We start from the raw sequence: 26910 nt of genomic DNA, 5'->3' as shown, positions 1-26910 counted from the left end.
CCGCAATATTTCCGAAATACGGTTGAAAAGAAAAGAATATTAAAATAATAATGTGGAGACCAGGGCTTGCAATATCGGAACAAAAGTTCAATACCCGCATTCGGTATTTTTTAGATATTAATACCGGAATACCTGTTTTAATACCGGTAGTAGAAATTTTAGAAAAAGAAAGAAAGGCGTTTCTTTGTTTTATTTGCCAGTTTTATTAGAGAGTGTAAATATTACAAAAAATAATTCGTAACTTATAAATTACAACAGTAAATAAAGAATCACAAAAAAGTAAGGGAACATCTTATTTATTTAAATCACAAAAATGTGTAAATATCACTATTCAATCTGTGGTACTATTACAAATTTTTGAAATGTGATCTTAAAAAACATAATGCTTCAATTGTACTGTCATTAAACTTGGAACGTCAGGAATTACCAGCTATCGAAAACGCTCTTTCGGCATCTACACCAGTTGGTGGTACCTCTAAATCCCTCCATCTTCAAATAAAACGACTCCTCGTCGGATGGTTTTGGATATAGCTGATTTCTACTTTGTATTTTGGTTTGTTGAATTTTTTTATTTATCGCTAATTCTAATTTTTGTTCAAGAGACAATTCCTTTTTACTATCGATATTAGTGTCATCATAATCTTCGATAACTGAACCGAATTCTTCTGAATGTGAATAGGTTTGTGGGTAAAAATTTTAAGAAAATTTACTATAAACTTGATCAGATTTGAATTGGTTATTTTCTTTTCTTCTTTTTCATTTTCATTTTTAAAATCATTATAATTATGTAAATACCGTAAGACATTTTCTATTTCGGTATGCCTTTCTTCTGTGCGACTTTTCAATGTAATATAGGTATAATTCTTCAGATAGTGATGTGTGCTGTTCTTTCAGTGACTGCAACATAACATTTATTGTTGCATTAGCTGTTAATAAATTAGAATCTCTCCGACATAATGCCTCAACAGCCAGTTTTATTGGAAGTAGAGCTGATACAGTTCTGGATATTAAGTCGAATAATAAGTCGAATTGTCAAACAGTATTTTATCACTTTTCTTGATTATACGATGCACCTTTGTATTCACAGTCTAATTAATTTCACCCGTTAGGGAGACATAAAAACAAAAATGTATATTATTTTACTATGTTGGCGATCGCTGAACATATAGTGGAGACAATTTTAAAAATTTCTAGTAAATACCGAAAAAAAGGCATTTAAACTTGTGAATACGGGTATTACAAAATTGCACAAATAGCTCAAAATACCGGTATTGCAATCCCTTGTGGAGACCTACATAATCCAGCATGGGTTACACAAGTATCTATGTTAAAGGTTGTTGTTGTGTGAATAATTAATTTGCATATTATGCATACGTAATCACCCGATCGAAAACAAACAAAATCACACCTCTGCTGACCACTGAGCTTTGATGCTGGAGAAAGTGCAACCTTGCTGACCGGGAGCGGGCAGATGAGGGTTCCCCTATTTAGTATCGGAGGCCAACGAAACGAGGCCTCGGTCATGCTTTCCTTCCTTCTCTCGGGCAGGGAATCCCACTCAGAACCGGTCGGACCACGTGGTCGGTGCTTCTTTGACAATAAAAAGCGGGCCACTGCGAAAAAGCCGCTTTCCGCCGAAACGACGTCGCGATGGACGCTCTCTTCTGTGTGCTGGGGTTGACGCTCTTGCTAGGGTGCGGAGCACATCCCGAACAGGTCCACATAGCCCTCGGAGGTGAGTATTTATAGGCATTCACCTTCTTCTTCACTTTCCTTGATGATAGTGGCGTTGACCACCCTCTTCGTCTGGGGCCTCTAGGGACGGAGCGGCCCAATTTTGGGCCCCCTTGAGCTACCCGTGTGTAATCTAGGGCGATATATGATCTTTTATCCGGATTATAGGGATTTGTCTCTCCGGACAATCAATTCAAACAGATTTTCCAGGTATTCAAGAAATTATCGGATTCAGTCGATCAAAAGGCATTATTCGAAATTGTTCCGAATATTAAAAACACAAGTATCAATATTTTAGGCATATAATACACGTCAGATACAGTTAACGCAAGTCAGTATGGTTTTCAATAGTTGTTTAATTGAAGAATTAAAAACAAAAGAAAAATTGCCAAAGTAATAATTTTCAAAACATACTAATAGCATTCTTTTAATATTGTCAGATGCTCGAAATTAATTTTTACTACGACTCTTTTAATTCATTTAAAATAATCTTTAAAAAAATAATGAAAAAAATTTTGACAGACTGTAATAAAAAAAAAATCAACATTCAGTTTTTATTTTTCACACATAAAACAGAAAAATAGTTTTAATAAGTGTTTCAAAAATACTTAATTAGAATGAAAATGATGTTTTTATTCCTTTTCTTCATATTCATTAATTTTAATTGATTTTCATATTATTTGAAATCGTTTGATATTCAAACTGAGTTAAGACGGTTTAAAATTAGACAATTAATATTCTAGATGTTCAAAATATTAGTAGTAATAGTAGTAGTAGTAGCAGTAGAAGAAGTAGCAGTAATACTAATAATAATTATAATAAATAACTTAACTGTATTTAATTTTTCATTGCCATTTTAAGAAATTTACAAGTATAGAAAATACTGTTTTTATAAAAAAAACTTTATTTTTTTCTTAGAAATTTTAATTTTATGAAATCTTTTAGTTGGTGAAGAAAAATAAATTTAGTTCTATATAAAAAGCGGATTATCAATACTCCAGATAACTGACTTTTCGAAATCTCCCTTTTCTTTGCCTTAATGTATGATTAGAGCTTCCTGAACTTGGTTCATGAATAAATAAATTTCACGAAATTTCCTGAAAAAAATCATGTTAAATACTAAATTATAAAATTGCTGCTAGAACATGGTAAAAAAAAGAAGAAGAAAAAAAAAAAGAATTTTTCTATTAAATTCAGTTGAAACCAAAAAATTCTATTTAAACAAAAAGAATTTTTCTATTAAATTCAGTTGAAACAAAAATTCTATTTAAAAAAAGAATTATCTATTAAATTCAATTAAAACAAAAATTCTATTTAAAAAAAAGAATTTTTCTATTAAATTCGGTTGAAACAAAATTTCTATTAAAAAAAAAAGAATTTTTCTATTAAATTCGGTTGAAACAAAAATTCTATTAAAAAAAAAGAATTTTTCTATTAAATTCAGTTGAAACAAAAATTCTATTTAAAAAAAAAGAATTTTTCTATTAAATTCGGTTGAAACAAAAATTCTATTAAAAAAAAGAATTTTTCTATTAAATTCAGTTGAAACAAAAATTCTATTAAAAAAAAAAAAAGAGTTTTTCTATTAAATTCAGTTGAAACAAAAATTCTGTTTAAAATTTTTACATTAATAGTTGACAAAGTTAGTTAAGTCAAAGGATTTTTTCGCTTTGAGCACAGTTAAGAATTAGTGGGAGAGCTCTTCCTGTATGTATTATTAACCCTGCATGCATTATTAACTTCCTATGTATTATTTACGACATGCTAACGGAAAACAATAGTTACGGGAAAGAGTAACAGCTAGGAAGCGGTTAATACACAAGCACCAGAACACTGAATGTATATCTTGGACGCCTTTTTTCTGATCAACAAATATTTGACACAGAATTACACTTGTAGTTACAAAATAACACATTGAATTTCATAAATTTATACCATGCATTTTTGGCAGACTGACAGACGGTTATCCCCTTGATGGATTTAGCCCCAAATTCGATTGGCTATCGACAATTTAGCTGTTAAATCTGCGTACTAAATTTTATCCACTTTGTCTCTCCGTTTGTTCTTATAGTGATAACTGACATTAAGACAACTGAACAGACTTACTCCGAATGCATTTCTTTCATAATTTGGCAGAACACTACAAATTTGGAGTAGATGCCATATACCAAATTTTACTCTTCTAGCTCAAAGCGTTTTTGGACTATCGTGTTTACAAGTAGAAAACAGAGAGGCATAATTCCAAAAATATGTTTTGCAGACTCAGGGAAGTGTAAAACATGCAGATAGGTCAAAATCTTGAGTTCCAATTTTCTGATGATTAAAATATTTTCTCTTTCCATACGAGAAAGTAAAAATTTCCTTAAATTTTACTTCAGACGGATTTTTTGTCTTTCAAAGTTGTCTTTTGTTCTGGAAAAGAAAACCATTTAATGATTAATATTATAGAATTTTTCTTTTCTACTTTTAGAAAAACAATTCCTTTGTTCTTATTAAATAAAATTTAGTTTAGCTGGAAATACATTATTCAAACTAAACTAAAATTTCTGCTCCAGGCATTTTAATACCTGACATTTTAATACAATTGATCAGCAATTTTACTGATTTTATTCATATTTCTGAAGATGGATTTCATTGAAGTTTTTAAGAATATTGAATCAGGGTGTTTTTTTATTTATTACATTACCCTCAATTGTAACTAAGATGCTCTTGGAAATTACTCCAAAAACCTGATTTCTTCATTTTTTATACTTAAATGGGGATAAAACACATTTTATAGGAATGAATATATCAGTATAAGTAAAAAAAAAAGCATATGCCAAATTTCATCCACTTAGCTCACCGCTTTTCGGAGCTATATTGACACACAGAAGGGTGGAAAGATAGACAAACTACCTTCTGAAGGATTTCCTTCAACATTTAACAAAAAACAACAATTTTAATTTTATGTACATATCAAATTGAATCTGTCTGTTTATTCTGATTAAATTATCGTGTTTATATACAACCTATAGATACAGCTGCAAAAAGGGTTTTGGACAAGTTGAGAAGTAAAATATTCATGAAAATTTAGAAGTCGTGTGTTTTGGGGGGTTACAATGGCTTAATTTAGCAAATATCGTATGCAAGAAAGTAAAATTGCCGCCTTGAATTCAAACTGATAATACAGATAAATCTCAAAAATAACATTACGTCCATATAAATAACCATTATTATGACCCTAAAGAATTTGATCTAAAGAAATTATTGATATACTTGAGTATAATCAATACAAATAACTTTTATTCTACGAAATAGAACTCGAAACATGAATTAAATATAATTCTGTGGGTTTCTTTCAACAAACTAAAACCCCTCACCGGTGATGCCGTCGTTAATACGAAGATCTTTATAATATTTTCAACTTAGATTGTTACCGATTATTATTAAAATTATGTTTATCTACTTTTTTGATTATATGATCATTTAATTATATTATATTTTGAATATTTATCTTTTAAACTGTATTATAGTTTGATTATATGATATAATTGTGTTATCTTTTGAATATCTATCTCTTTAAATGTTTTGAATATTGTATTTTAATCATGATATTTTTTGAATATTTATTTTTTAGTGATATTATCTTTTGATTACATGATGTTTTTGATTATATTATCTTTTCATTACGTGATGTTTTTAATTATATTATCTTTTGAATATTTTATTTTTTAATTATATTGTTTTTTGAATATTGTGCATTTTTAAATTTATTATTTTCCGTTTTTTTTTAACCTATGAAAAATTGAATGTTATAATTTTTTAAAATTTTAATTGTTAAGTATTTACTTCTTTAATATCTTAAACGGGAATCAGAACATATCAATTATTCGCAAAAAAGAAAAAAAAAAGAAAGAAACTATTTGATTAAAAATGCTTCCGGTTTTGCTTGCGAACGAGGAAAACTCGTTAAAAGTACTTATTCACTGCCACAGTTGACTGATTCAATCAACATTTGATTTTTAAATGCTCAGTCATTTCATGCGTTTCATACTTTCGACAGTAAAAAGATTGGGATTTGATATGAAAACAATATTAAATGAAATGACTCATGATAAATAATTGGTTCTCAATCGATCATTACTTATTTATGCTTTTGGAGACTGGCATAGTGCACGAGTATCTAAATCTCCTTTTAATTACTCATCTAAACTATGAGAGAGTAATTAAAGGGATTTGCAATAACAAAATCAATTAAACCAATTATAGAATAGAAACCAAATCAATTAAACCAAAATTAGAATCAAAATTAAACCAAATAAAATAAGAATCCGGCTTGAAGACTTTTTCTCAAGGGTCACCCTCAGGCAGGGATTCAAAATAAAGGATTTTTTTTTCTGTGAGGAATCAGATCTTAGTCCAACAGTATTGAATCTTCGTAACTCGTGTCTTCAGGCCGAATTTTTATTTTATTTGGTTTAATTTTGATTCTATTTTTTTCCTTTTAACTTGGTTTTATTACTAATTAGTCTAGATTAATCTGTATTTTAGTAGTAGCTGCATTTGCGCTCTCTAAATACAGTGGTGCTTTTTTCTACTTTTTTTTAGTATTTATTTTTTTTAGTTTGATTCCGAAATAATTTTTTAGTTTCGTTACGGAAATAATTTAGATTGTTTAAGAAATAGGTTTTAATTTCATAATGCTTATTTTTTGCAGTACTTATATATATATATATATATATATATATATATATATATATATATATATATATATATATATATATATATATATATATATATATATATATATATATATATATATATATATATATATATATATATATATATATATATACCTTTTACTTACACCTAATATAAATGTCAACCCCTTCCACCCTCGTAAGATTGGAACCTTCACTAAGGTCAGGAAAGCAACGAGTGCTCAAATTTTTATTTTCAGAGTCCTGCACATGACAATTGTATACTTTATAGTATAATAAAGGAAATCAATTATTCATTTTATATGACTTTTTTCGACCAATTGAAATCAAAATACAACACGGAATTACAATTTTAGTCCCAAAATCATGTCCCAATTTTCTTTTATTATTATTGCGTTTTGAGTTAACGCATTTAATGCGGGAATATAGACTAAGAGACGGTTAACTCTTTGACAGATGATTTGGTTCAAAATGTGACTTTTCTTTAGGTGTTACAGCAGTACACCAAATGTTCTTTATTTACATTTGTGTGTTTTTGATCTACCATGCTTTCATGTACGTGGAAGTACAGACCGACAGACGAACAACCTTTTGAGGAATTTCATTCTAAATTTGCTGCAGATCTACATTTTAGATGCTAAATCCGTATACCAATTTTTTTGTGAAATGTATACTTTTAAATGATGCTTGACAATCAAATTCATATCATTATGTGCGTTTTATAACAAAATATTATTAGATTGATACTCTAGTTATAGTAACCTAAAAATCAAGCTCAGTTACACTAGACAGTTTTGTGGAAAACGGTGTTATAGTCTTGCATAGGAATTTCATTTTGATTAGTTGAAATTAACTTTTGATTTCATATATAAAATTTGAAGAAATTGGAATATAAGTTAATTGAGAATAGCATATACTCGGACGTATATTATTAAAATACTGTATACTGAGTTCAGAGTGAAAAACACTATTAAAAATAATAATAAGGAAAGAAAACTACAAATATCAATATCAATGTTTTATAATATGAAATAAAAACAACGATAAAAATTTGAAATTATTAACATTTATGCCTATTATGAAATAAATTCGACTTCCACATTGATATCAGAATGTTTATTCTCAGTAGAAATACGAAATATGTATCTAATAAGAAATACACCTCTACAACTCTTTTTCTTTACTAAACATGTAATCAATAAAATATTTTTATTACGTTTATTATTTAAAACAATTCACAAAAGCTTCAAAAATATTTTGATAAAAAAGTTTTTTCTTCAAAAGAAAAACTATATACAATTAAAAATTATTTATAGATGTACAGTAACATCAAAGGGAAATATTTTTTTTTATTTAAATAACATAATAAAATTTTTTTGTAATTTGAGTATTCATTTGTCACATTACTTCGAAAAAAATTTGCAAGAGGAGAGAAACTACATATAAACAATTATTAAAAATTTTTCATCTCTTCTTGAATATTAAAGTTCTTGCTTTGTGAGGTGAGAAATTTAATTATTATCAGTATCTCATTAGTAGATGGAAATTATCTCAAAATATATAATTTTATATAATTAGTATAACGTATTTAATGTAGAATGTATTAAGTAATTTATGTAGAAATTTCATGAGAAAAAATGATTAATTTAATCGAATTAAAAATATCTCGCTGTGCATTTGATCAGAAAACACTTTTGTGGGTTCTTTTCATTGAAAAAAAAGCATTCTGGATGTTATGATTTTTATACTGACTTTAAAATATACAATACATCTTTTAAAGTATCTCTGTATTTAAAATTAAAATATTATTTTTCGATTCTTATATTTATTAAATGTTGAAGGTGACATTTTATGTCACCAAATAATGCAATGAAATAGAACTAATATACTGCCGGATTTTTTTATTGCTATTTTTATTTTATAAATGTGAAAAAAAATTTATCCTTTTTTTTCAACTTTATTTTCCTAATTTGGTTAAAAATAGCTATTTATAAATACTGCAAAATTTACGATAGAGATAAAAAATCGTTTGCTGATAGTCCTTTAGAATTTCTCATTTGAGCGAGGAAGAAAAGTGAATTGAGAAATGGAATATTTTGTGATGTAATCTGTTTTGAAATAGGAGAAAAAGTATTACTTTTAAAGCATGAGGATATTTTTTATGCTATCATTTTTAAAATTCTGTATTGAAGAAGATGTTATAAGATAACAATGCAAAAATATCATGATGAAATGGGAACTTAAGTATAGAAATCAAGAATTTCTCGTGTAAACAAACATATACACAATCACAAAACCACACTGAAATAAAAATAAAAAAATAATGTAATAATAGATAGTACTAAATAATTTACTTACTAGCATACATTAAATTTTGTTCTAATTTTAGTTTAATCTGCAAATGGTCAACCAGAGATTTATTTTCCTTTTAAAAACGGAATTTTTCTTCATGTTTAAAAATTCATTTCATTATTACTATTGCTATGTTATGAAAAATCGTTTGGAGTCAAAAAATCTTTTGAAAGATCGTTAGTTGAAAATCTGATCGAATCTCTCGTTAGTGGGAGAAAGGAAGTTAAAAATATTCAACGGAATAATGATCCATGGTACCATTTGTTTTGAAACTGAAACTGAATGGAATAAAATGAAAAACCTTTTACAAGAATGAGGATATGACTTCACACAGGCATCGAGTGGGAGAATAAAATGACGCAATTAATATAACATTCGATAACAGCAAACCCAAATATATATAAAAAGAATTCCTATAAACAAAACAAACAAATATATATAAAAAGAATTCCTATAAAAAAACAAACTAGTCAAATAGAACTTTTACTTTGATTGAACAGAGTTAGGAAACAATATATCTTTTCATACAGTGTTTTAAAATAGCTTCAGCACACCCACGGAGGCGAAATTTTCTTTTTTAGCCATTAGAATTTCCTGTAGAATTAATATCCCGGGGATCGGCCTCTAGTTGAGAATCGTTCCATTTTTCCATCATAGACGCCGCGTGGGAACCGCGGGAGCGCAGTTCCTCTCGTTTTCACTTCTCTGCTAATCGGCATTCATTCGAATTCGTCAAGTTCTTCTTTTTCACGGTCCGTTGCCTAAAGACTTTCTCTTCCGCTTCGCACTGATTCACCTTTTGGTTCGTCTTCATTGCAATTCACGCTTTGCCGTTTTTTGCATACATTCTGTCACTTTAAGTAGGAAGTAATGACATGAAGTGTTATTTATTTATTTAGAGCAGAAATTTTTAAATTTCATTTTTTTTTTACCCGAAGTAAACTAGCGTTAAAAATTATATATGCTAACGATTTCGGATATTTTTCATTTTAGGAATATATTTATTTGTAATTGTGTCAGTTATAAAATAAAACGGAAATAAAGATGAAATATTTTCTCATAACATGCGCCATTTTTAGTATAAATTACTAGGAAATAAAAATTTCTATTTTTATTTACAATTAAATAGTCAATAAAATCATATTATTGGTTACAATAAGTAATTTTGAGTTGCATGCATTTTTCGTCGAAAAAAAAAATTTGTCTAAATTTATTTTTAAAGTTCTGGCATCGTTTTAAGATTGTTGAAAGATTTAGAGTTAAAAGATTCATTAGACTAGCGTCCATGGATTTGGAATAATTACTGAGTTCATCCAATATTTTAATTAAAATATACCACAAAATTTAAATAAATAAAATATACCACCTACGAGATTTCATTAAGGAAGTAGCTTTTCAAAATGTATGTTAATAAGATATAAACTGTTAAAGAACATCTGCTTGGATTAATCAAAAATTTAAGTGCGAACTTAAGATTTATAAGTTTAATTTTAAACATTTTTTTTAATTTTAAAGAAAAGAAATCAAAATATCTATTTTATTTTTTTGTAAATATTATTAAGATATATTATTAAAAATCTTCTCTCTTTTCCTAATCTCTAGTTAATACAATAACAAGAAAGTTTGTAAGATGTAATGGCTCGTAGAAATTCAACGTAATTCTTGCCCATTTTTTTATACATAGAAAAAAACATATTAATTCCATTTTTAAAATATTTTTATATAAAAAAATAATTTTTTAAGAATTTTTATATTTAAATGGAATTAAACTCTTAAAAATCAAAACTTAAGCTGAAAATAGAAGTTATACACAACGGAAATATATTATTAATTTGCTGACTACTTCGATTTAGCTTTTTAGTAAGTGAGAGAGCTGAGGATATTGAATACCTGTTTTAGCACTTTTGAAGTGACGGCAATGGTCATTTTTAAATGATATTTTCAAATGATTTTGTCCTATACTACTTGAATAGCAATCTTGTAAAATTTATTTGTATTCTAATGTAATTTTTTGAACTGACAACCAATTTGATCTCATAAATCTATAATGATTATTTATAGAATTGAAGTCGTTGAGTTTCGTTATATAAAAGAAATAATAACTTAAATATCTGTACAATATTTTATACCATACTGAAAGATTATCCCACAAAATGTACCTTAACGTACATCTTATTTTATAATACAGCAAATGAATATATTTCTTCCATAAAAATAATGAATTTCAGTTTCCCATCTCCTAAAGAATTTGCATATTTTCACTCCAATATCCTTTGATTAGGCATTTAAAAATCAAACATCCTTTGCTTTTATGTCCTAATATAGTTTCTATCAGATAATTATTGTTCAATTTAAACGGCAAAACAAATGATTTCTTGAAATATAATAGATTTATATGAATGCTGCTTTCCAATTTCCGAATTCAGCTTTTTTTAGTTTGTTTAGGAGTTTCTTCTTTCCTTCATATTCTTTATCTCCATTTATCAGTTTTTATAATTAAGTAGATAAATATTATGATAATTTTTCTATATATATTCTAAGAGATATTAAGTTTTAAATATAATAATATAAATATTAATTTATGTAGAAATATATGTTCCAAGTGATACATTGAGGCACAAATATAAGAAATAAATTTGAAAGGACATATCTATAGTTTCCAAATAGCGGTATTATTACTGCATCTATTACAAATCTTACAATAGTTACTTCAAGGTTTATGAATAGTCTTCGTAAAAAGATAACTATTTAAACATTCATTCGATTTGAAAAGTCAGTTACCTAAATGCAATGTTTGGGCGACATTGGACTTGTCTTGACAAATCAATCTGTTGGTTTTCTTGGTCATTCGATTCATCGAAATTTGATTACTTTTAAGGGGAACATCTGAAAGCCCTTATTTATGATATTTTAGCTGATTGTATTGAGGATTTCGTCACTCTAATACTACCTACAATCATTTGCATGTCAGAAACACATGGCGTATTTGAAACTACATATTAATTATTTTATCGGCTATTACTAGTATTGTTATTATTAGAGTAACTATTGGCAAATATTTTATAATGTTATTGTTGCACATCCTCAAGAATATCAAAGCTATATCAAGTCTATGAAATGTTTCACCCTAAAGAAGTCCAATGGTAATAATGGCTTGCCAATAAGATCCTGCCGGGAGAGGCCCAAACAAATAGGAATGTGATCAGGTGAAGCCTCTTCGTTAAAATATTTGGGGAAGACTTCAAAGCATTTTGTTATCTTAGAATATTTTATAGTTCTAAGGTGCCCATTGAGAAAACGAGTAAGAGTAGTCTAATATTGTCTACTACAATCAAGAGTCAGAGAGTCCTCTAGGTGACTACTCTTGTACCAGTGATGTATTGGTGGGACAAGCCAAGTGATTTTATTTTGGCTTTTAGTTCTCGAGAAAATTTCCATAAGGTAAGAGTTTCAGTAGGCACAGAGGCCTCACCAGTTCCCGCTTTAGCCAGGGTATCCGCAGTCTCATTATCCACGATGCCAACATCAGAGGGTATCCTTTACTATATACTATATAGTTATACTTATCAATATACTATGATAAAAGCATTTGTCATCGATACCATAAATAAGAAATATATGTTTTCTTTTATATCTATTTTTTGAACATGTTCTTTATAATTCACTTTCATATGTTTCTATGTAAAAACAGTTCGTTCTGCTACCACTCTATAGCAAGCTATTTGGTGCGGACTGTATAAAAATATATTCTTTTGTGCAGAGCGCCTTGATGAGATGACGGTAATGTGGAGCACCTTCCGACAAACAGATGTCAGTATGGTGCAGTACGGCCTATCCCCTGACGCCCTGAACAACTCGGCCAATGGTACCTGGCAGCTGCTTAACAACAGAGGCACCCACCAGTACGTCCACAGAGTGAAGCTTACAGACCTTCTCGTGGATACACAATACCGTGAGTTTCTTTTTTTCATCATAGCATCTTGGAATTCATTGTTATTGCAAACTTCTTACCCAATGCCTCCTGATAAAATTTATTATTATATATATTGTATTTTATAGTGATCAATCTAATTCAAAGAAAAGTTTATTTTTGTATTATGTAATTTTCAACAACCGTTTTTTATGGAAAAAAAAGAAAAGAAAAAGAAAAAAGAAGACCCCGTTGTCCGCCGACAATCTTGTATTCGAGATTCTATCCTCTTACTGCTTGGAGATTGGTCTACAGTGCTTGTAGTGTTAAATCTGTTGCAGTCAAGTGTTCTTATACTCAAGCAGCTAAAAAAAATGTGGAGTGTGGGGTACTAGCTCAATTGTCATTCTCGTCATTTTTTAAAAATTTCTAAGGTTCATTTTAAAATAATAGAGACTCAAAATATGTCATAAATGTTATAAAATATTCATTTAATGAAAAAAAAATAATGAGCTTCGAATTTTTACGTTGGCACTTTTGAAATTTACTTAGCATGGAAAAATAAGCTTAATTTTAATATCTTGATTATCAGCAAAGGAAAAAAACTAGGAGGAAATATTTACAGCAACAATGAAGACACCTAAAGTTTCACTTGAATAATGAAGTATATTATAGTAAAATATCCCTAAAGCATGTTATAATAACAATTAAAAATAAAAAAGTTATAAGGTAAAAAACTGTATAGTTGAAAACATAATTTTCTGGATTTTAAGATGATCATTTTTTGGTGTAGTATTTTCGAAAGATATGTTAAAAGGATTTCCGATTAATTTTTAATTAATAAAATGTTAATAAAATTGTTCCGAGATGCACATTTTCACCTTCTGAAGTATTGCACACACACACACACACACACACACACACACACACACACACACACACACACACACACACACACACACACACACACACACACACACACACACACACACACACACACACACACACACACACAAGTATGCCATATTCATTCATTCTTTTATTAGTCAATGTTTTCATACCAAAGTAAAAACTCGGAAAGTAACAGCTGAATATTCCACCATACCTGTTGAGTTAATTAAAATAATTATCTAGGCCTCTGCTGATTTAATTAATCCACTTGTTTGAAAATCAGGATCACCCAATTTTCTGCATGACAGAAGAAAAGTTACAGTTATGAGGGACCCTCATTAAATTTTTCTGAGAAACAATATTAGTCAGCAGCCTTTGAAAATTGATAATCTTTGACAAGTATTAGTTTTCTTACTAATATTTACTTGAACAGAATGGTTGCACGTCACCAGCAGCAGTACCAGCAATTATTTCTAAAAAAATTTGTTTGCGATTATTTTTGACTTTTTTTATTGAGGTTTCAGTGATTTAAAGCAATTAAAGGTAATGACAATTTGTTTTTCATGGGTTATTGCTGTAATTTGATTATGCAAATCTATTGCCATTACGCAAAATCTTAATCCGAATGGAAAGGAAGCTTCAAGGTTGTTAGGACAGAATATTTTGAGTCTTAGTCCGAAACCGCTTAGCCCACATGATTAAATGACTTATAGAAATAGAAAATGATGTTTTTACGTTTCTATCGGAGATACATTAACTCCATTCATAAAATAGCATAGAATCTGACATTATTCCAAATTCTCTATCTTCTTTTTCTCTTTTTCCGTTTTTCTGAACTATTTTCCTTGGCTTTAATTAACCTCTTCGTTATATTATTCCATTGACGAAAATACCCTTCATTTACTGCATATTATTTATTCATATAACTAAGATATAACTATTCAAATATTTTTTAGAGGGAAAAATAGATACATGTCGAACATTTTCATATACTGTCCGTCTGTGCTAAGCAGATACAGAGAAAACAGACATCTGGTCCTATTCATAATAACCATTAAAATGAAATTAATATCTGAGAAAATATATTGATAACACTGGACACTTGCAAATGACAAAGGACCCTATAGAGAAAAAGCATATTGGTACAGAAAAAAGAATAGGAAAAATATCATTACATATTAAAATGTGAAACAATAAAAATGCATAAAATACATTAAATGTATGTTAGCTTTTTACATTAGGAGAGAACTAAAGACAAGAGCTCTGACAAAATGTTTTTAATAGAAGATTTAATGACTTGAATTTTTATGAATTCTTCGACGTCCAGGGACATCCAATTTCTTGGCCTTTTGAGTCTGTGTTCTCGCCATAGTGCACAGGCTTTGATCGCTTGATTTATAGAATCTTCTTCGGTGCCTCGCTGACAAGTCGAACTTTTGTCGAAGAAACGGCCTTGATGTACAGAAAATACACCGTGTTCAGTGGGTACTTGGTTAAGATAAAAATCACCCTCTATTCGGTCAACAGAAATGTTTTTAAGATGTCGACAGGTTGTTCTCCGCTTGATGGAATTATTCCATCCCTCCCGCCAATCCTTGATTATTAGTTTTTTAGTCTCATTTCTGAGTTGGATTTTGGACTCATGGAAAGATATTTCTTGGGTTTAGAATTCTTGAATTCTTGTTTAAAAAAATTCAAAGATAAATTTTCAGAACTTTATTTTATGATTATTTTATTTTTGAATCGACAAATCACCAGCACTTGAAAACCTAATTTTACTTTTTGTTCAACCTTCCCGGTACTTTGTTATAATCCTATTCGAGATAGTTATTTATTTTCCAAAATGCAATAGAATCCTATCTGAATTTCTTCAATATTTTATTGGATATGAGATAGGCATTATCTTAAATATCATATAAGCTGATTCCAAAGGCTCTCAAATCAATAAACAATTATTTATAAATATAAGTTAATATTAATATAAGCTTAATTGCATAAAGCATTTGATGGGCTATTAGACAATAGATTGAATCGAATAAGACAAAAAGATTTTTATTGAAATTGCCTTCCTTTTTTAAAATAGCTTTCGAAAGATTATAGGAATGAGTTTCAGGAAAACATTTTTTGTCGCATAACTAATGCACAGAAATATGCTTGTATGACATTAATCATTGCATTAAGCCCTTTTATAATACCACTCATTTGCTTAGGGTTTACTCAAAATTGTTTTGGTGAGACGCCATAGTACTGTGTGGAAGAAAAATAGATTTTGTGGAAATTTAATTGAAATTATTATTACCATTATAAAAAGTTAGTAGCTATCGGGTGATTTAAAAGTCTGTTAACATTTGAAAATTCAATAATTCATCAAATAATGTAGATAGAGAGGTAAAATTTGACACACATGTTTGAAATGACATGGGATTTTATTGAAACAAAAAAAGTTCAAAAAATAGGGAACGATGACGATTGTTTTATCTCATGTGTTGTGGACCGATGAAGCCTATTTCACTCTCCGAGGATCTGTCAGCTTTCCTAAATACAGAATTTGGGCTACCGAAAATCTTGAAACTATCATGGAAACACCATTATGTGACATTGGTTGTGAGGTTACCTGAAGTCTCAAGTCTACCGCGATCGTCCGATCTCACCAGGGATACTAAAAGACAACATCCGGCGACAATGTCTCACCACACCTACACACATGCTGTATTGTGTTGTTCAAAACATTGTTCCTCAGCTACAGATATTATTGACGAATGACGGTTGACATAATGAGCATTTGTTATAAAGAACAGTATTTGCTAAAAATAGATTATTAGGATAATTATTGCTTTTGTTATTGAAGAACCATCTATAGCCCGTTTTTTGCACGTTTTTTGGTTTTAATAAAACCTCATGTCAAACATGTCTGTTAATTTTTACCTACCTACATTATTCCATAAATAATTGAATTTTCAAATGTAAATCGTCTTTTGAATCACCCGGTATTTTAAATAAATATGATTTATTTCCATTCTTGGAACGTGTTAAATGCTTCAAATGTTTCTGCCACATTTCGCTAACAATACAATTTAAAAAAAAAATAAACAATTAGAATTCTATTAAACAAACCAACAAATTAAATGTAATTTTTTGTTTAAAGGAATGTCATTTAGATATCTTTCTCAATCGAAATACAGCGAAAAACCTGAAATTTTTTTGAAAATAGTTATATTTTTTATTACTAATATAAAAATAATGATGCTGATATATAATACTGATATAAAATACTTATTTTCTTTTATTTAACTAAGACTACTTAAATTTCAAGCAAGACTTGTTGTATGCCAAAGCCTTAAAATTTGTTACCATTTTGAAGATTTTCCAGTTTTGACTGGAAATCTGCTACTTTCATTTGAATAATCATTTGTTTTCTTAATACTATAGCGTAAATTCATAATTTAAATAGTTAATTATAAATGAATTATTTAATATAAACTTCATACTGAAACGCATCTAAGGGAGAGTGGGTGAATTCCACGAATTTAAGGGAGTTTTTTTATAGTAAAGTTAGTAATGAATTTTCACTAACCACTTTTTAATATTCTTTTAGTGCAATCCTTCATTTTGCGAAATGAGAGCGATTTCCCTTGGTCCAACCAGTTTACTTTTTTCAAAATAACCAATTTTCAAAAAAATATCTTTGCACTGTATTATTCTCTAAAGCGGATAATACCTTCTGAATCCTTGTTATCCGGTTTCTTCTAAACTATAAATATGTTTTCCGATTAACTTGTCAAAATTACTTGTAAAATTTTTAATTGTCTTTTTCCTTCTGCATTAAATCAGCGAAATGTTTTATGATTGACAGTTTTAGGCCTTTTCTAACGATATGGATCGCTTTTGGGAAATTCTTTTTTAATATGCCACATATAATTTTGAAGTATCTATAAAATTTACAAAATATCAAACATATAAAGCATTTTTTTTGTGGAATAAAACAGTGCATCAATTTCTGTGCTGTATAGAATTACTCACTTCAAAATTTATTCATTCAGCAGATTTTATTTCGACTAAAAATGGATAATTAGAGTTAAAAAACGGTTTATTCTAATGGAAAATACCAGGTCTGATAATATTTGCAGATGAAAATTATTTTTATTGTTTCGAAAAAAAGTTTTATTTTAAAAAATAGAGGTCCGAAATTGTAAGGAAAGCTTCGATTTTTTTCTGTGTCCGAAAATACTCTTATAAAAACGGAAAAATTAGAAAAAGAGAAGGTTTCTTTTAACACGTATACCTTACACCATATATCTGATTTCTAACACCTTCCGTGTATGAAGGTGTTCCAAGACTATTTCTAGCACTTTTTACTACCGAAAACAACTGTACACGGAATTACCCCGTTTTTTCCTACATCTAGTTCAACGTCGAACACTGAAAGATGGGCTAGTAAAATATTTATAACGGAAATAAAGAAGAAATATCTTCTTATTCAAAAAAAAAAAAAAAAAACAGTATCATTTAGAATGACAAATTTATTCTGAAGCATATATGTAAGAACTGAATAATGATCATTTCACTATTCCTGAAATGGTTTTGACCATTGTTCCATACAAAGAACAGGAGCACTATATCGTATAGAACTGCAAACAAGAACGATGTCAGAAACAGTCTCCCTTTTCTTGAAACAGCAATAAAATAAATTTATTCGAAATCTGTGGAAATGACTTGGCGTCTTCTGAACTGGATTCTCAAGAATATATAACAAGCTACCAGAATGCATGAGTAACATGGATGCATTCGAAAAATCATGATGGACTGTTCCTAGTTTTTCATCTGAATTTTATTTTGTCTATTGTTTCATTCAGAGCATTAGAATGTTTATTTCTTTTAGAATGGTGTATTCATGTAACTTTTCTGATAAGAACAGAATGTTTATTTTTCTTGCTAAATCTCTTTCACGTTCGTTTTACTCTGAAAACGAAATTTCAACACTTTCGAAACAACCGATTGTCATGTTCTAAATCCAGGTAAAGTGTCAGTGAAAGTTCAACTTTCTACTATTGACAGTTTCAGTTACAGTCACGAATAAGGAAGCTACAGTTAAGTCGAATAAAACTACCTTCGAATCAATTTTTTTCTTCTGGGCAGACGATTTACACTTCTGGGACTGGTTATGCCACTTGTTGCATAATTCTCAACCTTACCGTACTTGAACATCCCTATTATTCAGGCTAGGCATTGTTTCTTCTAAGGAATAAATACGATCGCTCATCATCATCGTCGCTGACCGCTGGATAAAAAAGAAAAGAAAAAAAAATCATAAAAGGAAGAAAATTCCTTTTCGTTGTTTCCTGATTCGTGACGCTAAAAAAAGAATTTAGACCGTGAGACGAAAGTAGGATCGCTTCTTTTTCTTTCTTTTTTATGTTTCCAAGGACAAGAGAAACAAATCCATTGAACTCAAAAAGATAAATCTGGAATTCTTGCGGCAGTAAATGTATTATACAATGTTTTATCTTCTCTTTTTAATACGCCAGTGAACAAAAATTCGAGTTTTTGATACCATTGTCACGCGACGAAGAATATCCGATTTATTTTGTATGGCAATGAAACAACACTTGAAAATATCTTAAAAATAATTTGAAACTTGACAAAATTGTGTAATTCATTAATGAGATGAAATCTTGCAAGGAACATTCAAATGAGAAAGTTTTTCAAGTTGTGTTATCTGTTTTTTCCCCCGCTTCTAGATGGTCATTCCAAAATCTAATCAACGCATTTCTTTATTGTGTGCAATCTGACCCTGAAATTATTTTATTTTATTTAAATTAGTTTAAAATTAATTCAATTAAATATCTGTTTGATAAACAGAAAACTGTATTGAAATATTGATATTTCTCTATTATATTAATGGTAGCCATTGTTCCAAAAAATTAAAAATTTTAATTTGCGAAAAATTAATCATAGCTGGAATTATAGCTGAGAGTTAAAACATTACTGATATCTGAGAGAAAATGCAACATAATTAAAACTGATATCGATTATTGATAATTTTTTTAAATCTTAAGACTGTGTCAAAAATCGTTTTAACCAAGTAATATATTGAGAAATCATTATAGGAAGAAAAACTAATAGACCTTCAGATGGAAAGGTAATTAGATTTAGAAGATTTTAGCATAATGATGCTCATACAATAGTATATTATTACAAACTTCGACATGGGGCAAAAATATTCAAAGCAAAACAAAGCAAATCGTTAGATCAAGTATACCAATCTTGATAAGTAGTTACTTCTTGGGTAATAGGTGCAGTTTTAAGAAAGATATTTTTTTTTCTCAATTTTAATCAGATTTTTAATTAAAAAAATCAATCAAAGTTTTTATGCGTTGCTTCAAAAATTTCAAAGTATAGGCGCACATATCATTTTACACCTCTTTTAAATAAATAAAAAGTCAATTTCAAGATTCAAGATAGTAATTCAAGAGTTATTTTCAATAAATTTTATTTGTAATTTTATTTCGGTATATATATTTTTTTTGTAATTTTAGTAAACGTTAAGAATATTCTTAAGTATATTCAGCAAGAATATTTTCGATTATTTCAGTTATTGGATGTATGCCATCATGAGATTCGATGACGCTAAATACATTTTTTTGTATGTGCATTTACTGCTGCTGTAGAATTAAAAATAAAAAAGATAAATAAACCTTTCCCAAAGGATCATCATACCACGACTAGTTATTCTACTTTGCTTTAATTTTTAAAAAATATTTATTGATGATGTTCGTGAAGGTTGAAGGGTCGCTTACAAATTTAAGATCAAGTCATGCATACAAAATAATTTATTTTTGCATTAGAACACGAGATCGAAGGGGTGAAAAGGATAATTTTATTTGTGAATTAAATAAAAGAAAATTTTTACTAGATAAAAGATATAACACAGAGTTAATGAAATACTAATTTACAATTATTACTGAATAATGATCCAGCTGCATATATAAATAAAATTTTAAACGTATATCGCTTCAGACAGCCAAGCCTTTGAATACTATCAGTAAACATTTCAAAGGTTTATTGCCACTGCGTTCTTTTTGTCATTGTATCAATCACATTGCATATTTTAATCAAATCAAATGTAATTAATGTAATGTAATGTATCAAATTTATATTGAACATTTTAGATAAGATAATAAAGCTTGAAGAGAATATGTATTCAAAATGAGGCATTTTATCTCTCTAAACATAATTCTATGAAATTTAATTTGGATATGGATTTATATTATCTGAAATAGACATTTGAGTTTAAAGAGAACATGGAAAAATTAATTATTTGTTCCTGTAAATAATTTTTAGAGAAAAGACAAGTTAGTTCTTTAAAAATATTCGTTTGCATTAACAGGATTAAAATGGAAATTTTTTTAATACTACATTCTTAATACTCTTTATCTTACAAATAATTATAAAAATTCCTGCATGTTAGCATTTGATAAATTAATCTTTTTCTTTACAATATTTTAATTCATTAACTTTTTACAAATTAAAGTAATAGTTTATAAAAATAAATAAATTCAGAATTGTGTTTTTCCTCTTGACTGACTTCAACTGCATGATGATTCATTGACAGACATTTATTATTCACATTATAGCCAGTTTATCGTCTGCGCATTTGCAAATGAAAAAGAAAACATATCTTATCAATGGAACAATTACGCTGATAAGTAGAGAAAGAAAATAATTTTTCATTTTGAAAAAAAGATGGATAAACAAATAAAGTTTCTGCTTCATTATTTTAAAATGAGTTAAGACGATTATTTTTATTTTTTTCCTGTTGAAATTTTTATTTAGAAGTAAAAATAAAAAAGACATTGCGGAAGTTATGAAAATGGCATTCATTATCATGAAAAGTGTGGTTAATCTTCATTAAGACGTCATTCTTGAAAGCTTTTAATATTGTTCAGTTTTCCTTTTCGTCAATGATTAGAGCAACTTGGAAACTTCTGTGAGTAATTGTAGACTTTCATTTCAAAATTTTAAAAAACTGTTGTCCTTTCAAATGATTATTAACGCAAAATATATCTCAAAATGCTTTGTTTTCCAATTTTCTTTTAAATATTCTAAAATGTTAAAAATTGATTTTAGACCTTGAAAAAGAACAATAAACTTCAATTGTTTCAAGAAAAAAAATTCTAAAACATATGGATTTGGATTTTGTTTTTTAGAATATATGACACGTATGTCTTGTGGTTTCAGCAATACTTCTGAGAATTTCGAATTTTAAGAAAATTGACAGGACATCATTCATATTTCTCAGGGCTGACAATATGAATAAAATCAAAATGTTCTCAGAAGTGTCGAAGAATAAGCGAATTCCAGTTGAAAATAAAAAGTGATTTCTCTCACCCCCCCCCCCCCCCCCCAACAAATGCAACAAAAAAAGAATTTGGAAGAAGGAGGTGTGTTAAAAAATATCATAGACATGTTGAAAAAAAAAAGGCAAATAAAATAAAATAAAATAAAAAAAAAGCATTCAGCAATTTCTAAAAATGTTAACTGAAAATTGTAAATACACTTGCTGTTCGTATTTCATATATTCAATTCTGCAGTTTATTTATAGATTTATTTCTTAGAAAAAAAAACTTCAAGAAAAGGGAAATTCTTTCTATCATCAACAATTCTGAGAATCAAAAGAAGCATTGTATGTTAGATTCTGAGTTGTGAATAACGTTTTAGTTGAAAAAAGTAAGATAAAACTGAATGATGTGATATTTATTACTATCTTTTGTTTCTTTCTGTGTTAAACATAAAAAATAGGGTTAAATATATTTTATAATAAATCTCAAAAAATTAATCAGTAAGCTGATATATTTAATCTTCGCACTGTCAAGAATAAACCAGCAATTACATATCTTTTCTTCTTTGAATAGAATATTATTAGAATACTATTATTAAACAAACGCAAAAGCAGTTCTTGTACTTATTATATTTTAAAAAGTCGAATATTGATTTCAGAAAATTTAGCAAATTATAATCGTAACAAAATTATATTCCAGGATTAATAATTTAGATAAAATAATAAATGATACAAGGAAATTAAAACTTTATTTTATTTAACTTAAATTAAACTTTATTTTTTTGATATTAAAAAATCTTTACTGATTTCAGAAAATTTAACAGATTATAATCTTAACAAAATTATATTCTAGAGTTAATAATTTGGATAAAAATAATACATAATAGAAGGAAATTAAAATGTTATTTTATTGTTGCATTTAAATCTTACAGAGTATAGATTATATAGCTATTAAAATTTTACAGCCATATAAACACTTCAAAAATTAAAATTTCTTATTAAACGATATAGAATATCATGTCTGCGTTACAGAAAATATTATTTTGATCAATTCTTGAAGAATAATATTCATTTTGATTGGATAAAACGCAAAACGTTCGCAATTAGTTTTAAGTAAAAAAAATTTAAAACAAAAATTTAAAATAAAGGGGAAAAAATGAAAAGTATTTCAAGCAAAACCCAAATAATAAAGGAAAGTGAAGGTTTCACTGACATATTCACTTCTTTTTTAATTTGCCGCAAGTAAAAAAAAAAAAAAAAGGCAAAACTTTTGTTGCAGGTATCGTATACATTTAACTGAACTTCAATAACAGTTTTCTAGAGCTTCCCATGCGTTTAGAAATGAACTCAAAGCAATGTTTATATGCATTTTCCCACGAAAATAAAAGATTTTTTTAAGGTTGAAAATGTGTGAAACATTCCACTGTTTATTTTCGAACTTTTATCAATGGACCTAACCTCCCTAATGATAAAGATTTTCCTATGGCAGCGATGCAATTAATTGGGATTCGGCCTCGCTCGATTTTGTCTTTTGTTTTGGTCGGAAAGGTCGCTTTTCAAGGCAAGTTGAAACAATACTGAGGGCAGTGGCTTGTGACGATAGGTTTTGACGTGTCCCAGAACTGTGACTTCATGAATTAACAACTGAACACAAATGAAAAACCATCATTTTAATAATTGATTTAATTAGACCATTTATTAGTTTGGGGAAAAGAAACCCGTTATTATTATGTGAACTTCAAGACTTTATTTAACATGTTTCAGATTAAAAAGTTTGGTCAAATATGCACCGTTTTGTTCTATAATTTGTTGCCATTTTAAAGATAGCTTCATAATGCCCCTCTCTCATAGAAGTCTTGGTTACTAATGGTGAAAAATTCTTTAATCGATTTTCACAGTCTTAACTTGATGCCAATTTCTTATCACTAAGAAAGTTTTGGAATGCAAGTAAAACATGGTGCCAGGTCCGGACTATATGGTGAATGCATCAAAAACTTCCCAACCAAGTTAACGGAGTGTCTGGCGAGTCGCTATAGACGTGTGCGTCCTGATGGAACACAACAGCTCTCCTGTTGTCAATTCTGGCCGTTTCTAGTCAATCGTTATCTTCAAACGTTCCAGTTCTTAACAGTAGACAACCGAATTTTAGTGTTTGACTGTATGGAAGCAATTCATAATAAATTATTCCTTTCCAGTGTCACTTAATGCACAGCCGAACCTTCCTGGTCGCTAGTTCAGGTTTGGCCACCATTTGAGTGCTTTACCGCGCTTTGACCATCATCATTTTCGCACAATGTTGTCGTATGTAATAAATTTCTCATCTCCAGTTACCATCTGTTTAAGAAATGGGCCGATTTCATTCCTTTTAGCCAAGGTTTCGCTGGTGGAAATTCGATTCATCATATTCATCATCATTTTTAATATCAAAAATGCCTGAACGAACTGACGAAACCAAAATTGAACGTAATTGGCTGTTCAGGACCATGAGCAACTATTCACAATTTCAACCTCCTGGCTTGCATTTTCGCCTTTTTCAAAGAAAAAATGTCAAATATACCGAATTTTCTCTTTGTTAACTTCCATTTTTAATACCCTGTAACTCAGAATTAAATAAACCAAAAAAAAAAAAAAAATAGTAAAAAAAAATTTTTAGTGTGAAATATTACTTTTCCAGTGAGCCCAAATCTGAAATTGTTTGATCTATAGTTTACGAGATATCGATCAAACAACTATATGTTCTAAAAATAAAAATCACACCCTAATATTATTTGGACCTTTTTCAAAATAATTATAATATTTTAAAATGATATAATTTTAAAAATGTTAATGATTTTCTTCAATATAAATCAAGAGGGGAAGGCAACGGGAGGGGGGAGAAGAAACAGATGTCAAATTTTTATTTCCAACTTTTGCATAAACTGCCGGATGCAAGCCAATCGATTTCCCGAGCTATAAGCAGTAAAAGGAAAGCGGAGACTTGTATCAGAAAACGCTTTATTTTTGGATGTATTGCTTACAACTTAAATTTTTTTCAGAACCACCGAAGGCCTCCAGACTTTATGTTATACAATTTTTTTTTAGGGTTTCTCTAAAAATAATATGTGCCAGTAACATTGAAAAAATAGCAGTACCAATGCTTCTCTTAAAAAACATAAACAGCGGCGCCTCGGTATGAATTCAGTTGCCACAAAGATGTGTTACATAAAAAAAGGACACACATAAAACTTTTGTAATTATTCAAAAAGGAATAATTTTTATGAGGTATTGTTTATTTTCATAGTTTTAATACTTTTTGAAATATGGTTGCTTATTTTCATAGTTATAACACTTTTTGAAATATGATGAGTGAAACCCCGACTGGAATTTTGAAATTACCTTACTTTGTATGTAATTTATAACCTCGGATTTTTTTTACATTTGGTTCTAACGCTTTTTATTTATGAAGAGAATATTCTGCAATAAGGCAATCATATACCATAGTCTTCATATGGCACTATTTAACATTCCTCATGTAGCTGAAGATTTTTTTTTTGCATAGTTTTTTCTTGCGCCTATCGGGTTAACTCCCTTAAGGTTGATTTCAATGCAGGAAGAAACGAATTAAAGGGTTATAATGTTATGGGAAGTCCGTCCATTGAATCTACGGTGAAAAATTCCTCTATCTCTATAATCATTTTTATTATAGAGATTGTTGGATACATCTATACTTATATATAAAGCTCAATGTGTGTGTGTGTGTTGGCGCTCTACAGAAAAGACCATTTGACCTACAGCTACCAAATTTGGTACGTGTATACCTTGGAGGTCGGGAATGTGCACCTGGGGTCCCTTTTTTGAAATTTTAATTATTAATTAATTATTAATTAAAAACTAACTTTCCCGCCAAAAAAATCCTTTCATTTTCCCCACCGCCAAATGAGTAAGGCTTCAGTTTTTTTTCCCAACAGCAATGAGGCTAGGGCTAACATTTTTCGGCCGATTATTTCAAACGATTCTGTTTATTTTCTTAATGTTTTATTCATTTAAAATTAAACATTGTTAATTAATCGATCTTTCAGATTCATTCTGAAGTACTTTTGGATTAAAATAAAACAGATAAAAGGAAATTAAAAATTTCTAATCTACATAGCGTTACCCCAAATGGCGCAGAAAAATTCAGGCATTTGCGTTACCGTAACTGGAGTTGAAAATTCACGCATGCGCATTGTATTCTGATTTTTTACATTTCAACGGAAGCGGATTCGATTTAAATTATTTTTAGGTTAGTTGTATGCTTTTGTAATTAAATTGTATTTATGTTAGTTTTAAGTTAATCGTTTTTTAAGTAATTTTTTAACCTGTTTTCAACCGATTATTTTAAACGATTCTGTTTATTTTCTTAGTGTTTGATGCATTTAAAATTAATCATTGTTAATTAATATACCTGCTTAAGATGAATCTGAAAAAATTTTGTTGACAAATTCTTGAGATATTACATAAATTAAGAAAGATATTCTTTAGTGCCTATAAGGTTTAAATGCTTAGCGACTCTGTTTTCAGTAATCATATTACAAAAAAAAATGCTTTGTTTCAGTAAAAAATATTATTATATTAATTGCAGATTAATCATTTCCACTTTAATTTAAAGCATAAATTCTACGGGAGCTAACAGAAAATTGCAGAGATACAGATTACGTTATGTCTGAAGGCCTTTATAATATTATGAGTGAAATGAAATTTGAAATTTTAAAATATTTTAATGAAGAAGCTATTAAAGTAGGAATTACATAAAATAGTTAATTATTAAAATTTTGACGAGCATTGAGATCGGCGAATTGGCTGGTCGCCAAAGGCGGCTAGTTTTAAATATAACATAATCCATTTAATCATCATTGCATTTTAAGCATAATTCATTTAATCATCATTACATTTTAAACATAATTCATTTAATCATCATTACATTTTATTACATTTTAAACATAATTCATTTAATCATCATTACATTT

General features: G+C 28.6%; 1 protein-coding gene across 1 annotated transcript in view; it reads left to right on the top strand.

Moving 5' to 3' along the window:
- The first annotated feature begins 1643 nt into the window (after nt 1–1643).
- Nucleotides 1644–26910, top strand: part of LOC129972881 (acid phosphatase type 7-like) — a 105951-nt gene continuing 80684 nt past the window's right edge. Inside the window, exons 1-2 of the mRNA XM_056087187.1 lie at nt 1644–1735; nt 12547–12738. Coding sequence (XP_055943162.1) covers nt 1651–1735; nt 12547–12738 — 277 coding nt within the window. The 5' untranslated portion in view covers nt 1644–1650. The remainder of the gene's footprint in view (nt 1736–12546; nt 12739–26910) is intronic.

The sequence above is a fragment of the Argiope bruennichi genome, chromosome 6, assembly GCF_947563725.1.
Source record: "Argiope bruennichi chromosome 6, qqArgBrue1.1, whole genome shotgun sequence".
Taxonomy (NCBI): Eukaryota; Metazoa; Arthropoda; class Arachnida; order Araneae; family Araneidae; genus Argiope; species Argiope bruennichi.
This window is presented reverse-complemented; position numbering and strand designations above follow the sequence as displayed.